Below are 8,027 nucleotides of genomic sequence, written 5' to 3' on the forward strand. Positions count from 1 at the left end.
ATTGAGTGAGATAGTCCGGTATCATTTTCTTGCTATTCTTTTGTGTGTGTGTTGTTTTTTTTTTTTGTATATTGTATATTAACTGCAGTCTTGGATTGATGTATTAGTTTTATTAGTTGAATTATGGAAGTAGTTTCGATTGGGTCCGAGTTTAGTTTGTCTAGTTTAGTAGTCGTTTCAATAAGTGTGCATGTCAATTTTGTTTTTGCCAAATATAACATTTAACATGCTTAGATTCCAGAGTATGTAAGATCCTGATGGTGACTTTGTGAAGTCGTGAGAGATATTCAATCCCCTAAAAAAATGACATCTTTAAAATATAAACGAAACTATATACCAAATTCATGGTAACCTTTAAGAAGGTTGAGGGGTTATTTGATTTTTAATCAAGACGTGAATGTACAACAAAAGCGACATCATATCAAAACTTCAGATATTAGAGGATTAGAGCAATCATTTTCCAAGTTTCTTATGAGTCAACTTGTTCCTTTGACCACTAAATAATTTTGAATTAAGACAGGTGGAAGTAATGGTTAAAAAGAATAGACAAGCTATGGTACTAAGATGTATATCATACTTTTATGTTACATGCACTTGAACAAAAATTACAATGTTATAAATCAAATTACAACATTGAGAACAAATTTACCAAATTTATTTACACTATTTACATGAAGTTAAATAAAATTACAACTATGAGAACAATTTGTTCAAAAAGTTGTAAAATGGTTGTACATTTTGTAATTACAATTATTAGAACAAGATTACAAACAATACGACTCAGCATTACCACTTTGACTATAAATACGTTGTCACAATTGTAAATGTAGGTATCACATACGGGTAGGTACCATAGAATTTTCTTAAAAAGAAATGCATAGTTTTAAGGAAGTGAAATCCACACTCCCCAAATTGTAATTCACACTCTCACTTTCCATTTGTGGTAAATGAAATTTTGTCCTTAGTGACTTAACTTTTGTTTTCTTATATAAATGATGACTAAACATAAAAAGTTGGAGTGTGAATTACAATTTCGAGAGTGTGAATTTCACATCCCTAATTTTAAGTTGTTATAATATCATCTTTATTTATTTATACATGTGGTTGACATACATTTGTCCCTCATAATTGTCCCTTAGGTGAGGACTATGATAATTTTCGACTCATTTGTGACATATGTGTTTGTGTAGTACACAAACGGTTATCTCAACTCCCTGTATACGTCACAATGCAGATCTATAAGCGGTTGTTGTAATCTTCGTTCTTGAGTCTGTGAACAAGGATAACAAACTAGATTAGGAGAGGAGACCGTTTCTTGGCGGTCTTCAACGCTTCGATGTCTAAGTCAGTGAATAAATTGGCAGAGTAACAATAAGTAAATAATAATTACGTAGTAAATGAAGAGAGAGATAATTACATTTATAGGTTGGTTATGTCTTAGCCCCTTTGCATTTCTTCAATGTGGGACAAGTGCTCCTTATATTGCTCCAAGGAGCGGTTTTGGTGACGCGCGTGCAGGCGTGTCGCGATGTTGATCAAGAAAAGGCTTATATCGTTTGATAGCCGTTGTTACTGCTTTTGTGATCATAGTCGAAGCGTGAGTGAATATGATGGTTATGACCAGTCTAGAGGCGGTCAAAGTATGCTGACCAAGCATATGTACCAGCAATATGAGTAACATGCCACTCCACATAGCTAAGATATTGTCCGTTTTAGGCGCACCAGCCCTCACGGTTTTGTTTTTGAGGTTTCACCCCAAAATACGTCTCAATGTAAAAAGTTCACTCTGCACATATTAGCACATCAGCTTGCCTCTCACAGATGATGTGAGATTCGTACACCTGCTAGCTTGCCAGTGCCTTCAGCACTCGCCCAGATAGGTCACCACAACATCCATCGTTTTATTTTCTTTGTTTACATTAGTAACTCGAGTCCTAGCTATCCAAAGATTGTAGGTTAGTTACTAATCTCCATCGTACTATACATTTCGAGCATTATATCTTCACATACGCAGTAAATGTGCATCTAAATCGTTATGTTTTTTACATTCTCTTGACATATAAATACAACCACTGAACCACATATCTACCCATAGATGGCGTTGCCAATTGATAGATTGTGTATCTTCTCGACAATGACTCCCTAAAAGAACACTGGCGGGTCGGGTATGAGTATGACACAACCAGCCGGATCAAACCCGCACCCCCGAAGACAGGTAGTCGACTTTCCTGCCAAAACACTATATGCCAATTGCCAAGTGTTGATTAGTTTATAGCAACTTTCCGCCGTTGAAGTTTGGCCTTCGACGACCGTACGTACCCACATATAAAACGACAGCCCATAGAAACTGACCGAAGACCTTTCACAAAACCACCAGTGCGTTGCGTTTACCCTTCCCTTGTGCGCACGCCGCAAGTGAGTAGTAGGTGCCACTGTAGTCACACCACTATAAAATAACCCAACAGCTCGCACATCAAACCACGTGCCCGTGCCCGTTTTGGTAACCCGTGAGTCCCCCACGCGCGCACATATTCGCGTGCCGCCTACGCTTCCCCCCTCCCCACGAAAACCACCCGCCTTTTGTCCCGCAAAGCGAAAACCTAACCGGCCCAGACGCCGCCACGTGGAAATAAAAATAAAGCGGAAGAAGTGAAAGTGTTTTTTGGAAGAAGGCACAAAATAAAAGAGAGCATATTCTGAGCGAGAGGTCAAGTTTATACACCTCTTTCTTTCTTCTTCTTCTCCACGCAAAACCTCTCTCTTTCTCTCTGCGTATCACTCTGCTCTGTGATTCAGTCGGAAATAGAAAATGCATTCGAATCATCTTCTCCTCGAGGAGCCGATTAGGATGGCCTCGATTCTCGAGCCGTCCAAGGCAGTGAGATTTTCAATCCCTAATTTCGATTTTTTTTGGCCGTGGATCTGTTTCTGGATTCGATTTGATTTGGTTTGTGGTTTTTGTTTTGCAGAGCTTTTTTCCAGCAATGACGAAGATTGTGGGGACGCTGGGGCCGAAGTCGCGATCTGTGGAGGTCATCTCGTCTTGCCTCAATGCTGGGATGTCCGGTATGTGGTTTTCGATGTTATAGTTGGATGGTTTGGTTGAGTTATTAATGCGGATTTTGACGGATTGAAGGTGTGGATTGCAGTGGCTCGATTCGATTTCTCGTGGGGCGACCCGGAGTATCACCAGGAGACTTTGGATAATCTCAAGGTGGCTGTGAAGAGTACTAAGAAGCTTTGCGCGGTATGAACTTGGTTCGGGGATGATGATGAAGTTGCTTGTGTTTTTATTGTTTTGAAAGTGTCTATAACAATGAGGACCTTCATTTTTAGGCCAATGTTCTCTCTTTTGTTTTTGTCTTTGAATTTGTTCTTGTTTTTATAGCATTTTGGATTTAGTCTCGTTGCGTACTGACGCGAGTGTTGAAGATGGGAAACTGATTGCGTGATGTTTTTTGTTCTGGTTATTCTGTTTCAGGTTATGTTGGACACTGTGGGTCCCGAGTTGCAGGTTGTAAACCGAGGCGAGAAGATCATTGAACTTAAGGGAGATGGCTTGGTTATTCTGACCCCTGATCAGGGACAAGAACCATCTTCAGAGCTTTTGCCCATCAACTTTAATGCATTGTCAAAGGTGTGGCAAAATCTGTCGATTTATCATGCATCTTCATAAGCTGTTTGTGTATATGTTCTGTTCTCCAAATGTGACCCTGTAATATGTTGTTGTTCCATTATGTTTTAGGATACTTGAAATTATGCTTTTACTTCAGTTTACTACTGCAATGTGATTTTTTAAGATATATGGGATTGTGCGCTTTACCTCTTAATGCTTCCGTCCTTGCTGAAATCAGATATACTTAACAGTTCAATCTTCAAATGGTTTTGCAGGCAGTGACGAAGGGAGATACCGTTTTCATAGGCCAGTACCTGTTCACTGGAAGTGAAACTACTTCTGCATGGTTGGAGGTAAAATTAAATTTACATATGACACTTGTTAATAGTCACTTTATTTTCTTCCGTAAAATCATCCACCCCAACCGAAAAAGTCCTATTCTCCTTGACAAACCGAAGTTAGAATATATAACAGTTTGTTGTAATCTTTTTCTAATATAGCCTTTCTGCACACTCTCACACTTGTGCAAAGACTGTTTCTATTATCATTATCATCTTATCAATATCTGAATCAGTAATACTGTGGCCATGAGTTTAATTGTATGCAAAATAAATAATTTGTTTTTGAAATAAATGTTTTGTCCTATCATTAACTATTCCTCTTTTCTTTTTCTTTTACGTTTTCTCAATGAAAGTTATTTGAAGACTTCAAAATGTTTCACCCATGCTCATGTTCCGGACCTTTGGCTTTATATATCAATATAGATGAAGAAAACCTTTCTACTAGAATATTTGTAGTATATGTTACTATAGATGAAGAAATCCTTTCTACACAAGCATTTGCAAAAGTTGATAGGTCATGCATGGCTGATAACATGTAACCTTGATGATCAGGTTTCTGAAGTGAAAGGAGATGATGTTGTATGTGTAGTTAAGAATTCTGCAACACTGGCTGGTTCCTTGTTCACTTTGCATATCTCTCAAGTTCATATCGACTTGCCTACCCTCTCCGATAAAGATAAGCAGGTGAGTTCTTTTCAAATTAGCTTGACTCAGTGCTTTCTTAGTTGTTTTGGCCTGTTACCTTGGCTTATTTCTCACTGCTTGAATCCATTGGTCCACCAGGTTATCAGTAGTTGGGGAATGCAAAACAAAATTGATTTCCTCTCACTATCATATACTCGACATGCAGAAGATGTCCGCCAAGTAAGTCCCTTTCCTAGTTCCACATCGTCTCCACTTGATACATTTTATTCTTTTAGCTCTTGAATATATTGGCTTGTGGCTTATTCACGCTTTACTGCAGGCCCGTGAGTATCTTTCTAAGTTGGGTGACCTCAGTCAGACACAAATTTTCGCTAAGATTGAAAATATGGAGGTGAAGATTCTTCTAATTTCAGGTTACATTCTTCCCTGGTATAACACCTAAATACTTACATGAAATTTCTTGTTTACAACAGGGATTAACCCATTTTGACGAGATTCTACAAGAAGCTGATGGTATTATCCTATCCCGTGGAAATTTGGGCATTGACCTGCCACCTGAGAAGGTTAGTGTCCTTCACTTGTGAGTAGTTAATGTTATATGAGCTATGTATTTTATTTGTTTATAATGTCATTAAATTTTTCTGTCCTTGCAGGTGTTTTTATTTCAAAAAGCTGCCCTTTACAAGTGTAACATGGCTGGAAAGCCTGCTGTGGTTACTCGCGTTGTGGATAGTATGACTGACAACTTGAGGCCAACTCGTGCTGAAGCAACTGATGTTGCAAATGCTGTATTAGACGGTGAGTTACTATTTGACTCAATACTTGCTCTAGCAATCGTGGTTGAGGCCCATTAATGGCATCAAATGATTTTTAAGTTGTTTATGCTGTCAGTTTTTATGTAGAGTTGCTGCTAGTGTCATATTTTTTGCATTTTTTTTCTGTGCCAATTTTTGCAAAGTATACCATTGACAGGAAAGTTCAGTTAATGTGATTGCTTAACCTAATCTTTTGTGGGTGCAGGAAGTGATGCAATTCTTCTTGGTGCCGAGACTCTTCGTGGGTTATACCCTGTTGATACCATCTCTACTGTAGGAAAAATTTGTGCTGAGGTTAGTATTTTCTTTATATTTATCATATCTTTTTCTTTATATTCATTTAGTAGCTCCTTGTCTTCCTGACTATCAGTTAATATTGAGGATAACTAGATGTGGAAGACCTCTCATAAGTTGCCGTGTCTTGGATACTCTAGATTGCATAAAAAAACAATTATCATCTATGCAGGCTGAGAAGGTCTTCAACCAAGACTTGTATTTCAAGAGGACTGTCAAATATGTTGGAGAGCCTATGACACACTTGGAATCTATTGCATCCTCAGCGGTATTGACTTTATAAGCTGCTCCTTTTATAGTTCTCTTCTGAGGACTTTTCCTTGCTTTCTCCCATTTGTTAGTTTGGTATCTTGAATAAGCCAATGTCTACACTGTATAGGTTCGAGCAGCCATAAAGGTGAAGGCATCTGTCATTATCTGCTTCACTTCTTCAGGACGGGCTGCAAGGTATGTAGCGGATTGTAGCCTGACTATTTTATTTTGTGGAATATATAACTTCTCTGTACACTGTACGAAAGCTCCTGCTTGGGGTCTCTAGGGATCCTCTATGCAGATTTAATGAGAACAGTAAGAAATTTATGTAAATAACAAAAGAAACCAAAAGGGAAATTAATAGAAGCTACAAGCTTCACACCAGTAGAGTTCTAGGCATCATTTCCAAAGGCCTTGGGCATCACACTTGTGGAGAGATTTAAAAGCTTTTCAATTTCTTTTCAGTTGCCAGTCTTCCTCTGATGAAAATCAACTAGACACCTTACAGTGACAACTTAACCTGATAATGTTTAAAACAAATCCTAGCTGCCATTATTATGTGATCACTTGCCCGTCCTTCATCACTATTCTCCATTTTTTTTTGTGTTACAAGCTAGGTTTCTTTGGCATCAATAAGACAATCAAGTTATGCTTCTATTTATCGTTAATGTTCACAAGTATCCTAAATGATTCTGTATTGTGCAGATTGATTGCTAAGTACCGACCCACAATGCCAGTTCTTTCAGTCGTCATCCCCCGGCTCAAGACAAATCAGCTGAAGTGGAGCTTTACTGGAGCCTTTGAGGTTTGCCCTTAACTATGACCTCTAGCTCAACTACTGATGTGAAGTCCATCACTGTGCAATTTAAATAATCTACTTTATCTGAATTTATTTGTTCTTTGCATGTTGATATGCAAAATTTTGACAAGAACACTCCTTTAAGTCTTTACAAGAAATGTTTCCTCTTCATTTAGCATCTAATTATACTAAAAACAAGATGATACCAGTCAAATGATGACATTGCTGCAGGAAGCTCATGAAAATTCTAGGTCCCATGCAGATTTTAACGTTGACGTTAATGCTCAGGTTTATTTTGTTATCTCAACATGCATAAACTTTTCTCCTATATGGAAAACAAAATTTTTAAATCCAGAAGTCAAATTTGACTTGATGTGAAGCGTGCACAACTTCCAGTATTTTCGGACATGAGCAAAACTTGGTGCCTTTGACTGTTACTTTGCTGTAGAATGTTGAACCTTCTCTCCAGAATTTTGCATTGCTTTTACTTTATATTATTTTTTGTAACCTTTTTCTCCTTTGTAAAACCCAATCTGCAGGCAAGGCAATCACTCTTAGTCAGGGGTCTTTACCCTATGCTTGCTGATCCTCGACACCCTGTAAGTATTTTCACATTGACTTTGTGTTTTTTCTTCGTTTTCTTTCTTGTTTGAATGCATAATGTATTCCTGTGGCTTCTGCTAATCAAGTCTTAACTAGTCTTAAACTGTACATGTGTTTAAGCCAATTCTGACAACATGAGTAATCTATTGTTTCTGCTGGTTAAGGAGTTATCTATTGTTTCTGCTGGTTAAGTCTTAACATATGTTTCAGTCAGTTCTGACTATATTCAAGGGAAACTCTTGCTATCAGTCTCCCTATATTTATACTTGCCTTGTTTGAGGGATCACATATATTAGTATTTTGCTTTATTGTGATCGGAACCTTGCATGTCCTGTTATTTTACTCTCCTGGCTTAATCACTGTGCGTCAATATCAATGTTCTAAAAAACGCCACCCAGGGCCGCCTAGGCGCTAGGTGTTACCCATCCGTTCCGATTCTCCCCTGATCGGTCAAGCTAGGCGTCCGGGAGAAAGTCGGCGCCCGGGCGGTGTGGGCAGGTCCGGGCGATTAGACGGTCTGAATCTTTTTTTTTCGTCGTTTAAACTTGTACTCAAAACAAAAACCAAATCAAGTTAAACACAATTCTAAACTCAATGGAAGAAGAAGAAGAAGAAGAAGAAGAGAGAGAGAGAGAGAGAGAGAGAGAGAGAGTAGTAGTGTA

General features: G+C 38.3%; 1 protein-coding gene across 1 annotated transcript in view; it reads left to right on the top strand.

Moving 5' to 3' along the window:
* The first annotated feature begins 2,677 nt into the window (after window positions 1-2,677).
* LOC101311878 (pyruvate kinase, cytosolic isozyme-like) overlaps window positions 2,678-8,027 on the top strand; it is a 6,338-nt gene continuing 988 nt past the window's right edge. Inside the window, exons 1-15 of the mRNA XM_004302998.1 lie at window positions 2,678-2,878; window positions 2,970-3,066; window positions 3,150-3,247; window positions 3,482-3,637; window positions 3,892-3,969; window positions 4,510-4,641; window positions 4,741-4,821; window positions 4,922-4,993; window positions 5,076-5,165; window positions 5,256-5,400; window positions 5,623-5,711; window positions 5,884-5,979; window positions 6,091-6,158; window positions 6,669-6,768; window positions 7,302-7,361. Coding sequence (XP_004303046.1) covers window positions 2,810-2,878; window positions 2,970-3,066; window positions 3,150-3,247; window positions 3,482-3,637; window positions 3,892-3,969; window positions 4,510-4,641; window positions 4,741-4,821; window positions 4,922-4,993; window positions 5,076-5,165; window positions 5,256-5,400; window positions 5,623-5,711; window positions 5,884-5,979; window positions 6,091-6,158; window positions 6,669-6,768; window positions 7,302-7,361 — 1,431 coding nt within the window. The 5' untranslated portion in view covers window positions 2,678-2,809. The remainder of the gene's footprint in view (window positions 2,879-2,969; window positions 3,067-3,149; window positions 3,248-3,481; window positions 3,638-3,891; window positions 3,970-4,509; window positions 4,642-4,740; window positions 4,822-4,921; window positions 4,994-5,075; window positions 5,166-5,255; window positions 5,401-5,622; window positions 5,712-5,883; window positions 5,980-6,090; window positions 6,159-6,668; window positions 6,769-7,301; window positions 7,362-8,027) is intronic.

Source organism: Fragaria vesca, linkage group LG6, assembly GCF_000184155.1.
Source record: "Fragaria vesca subsp. vesca linkage group LG6, FraVesHawaii_1.0, whole genome shotgun sequence".
NCBI lineage: Eukaryota > Viridiplantae > Streptophyta > Magnoliopsida > Rosales > Rosaceae > Fragaria > Fragaria vesca.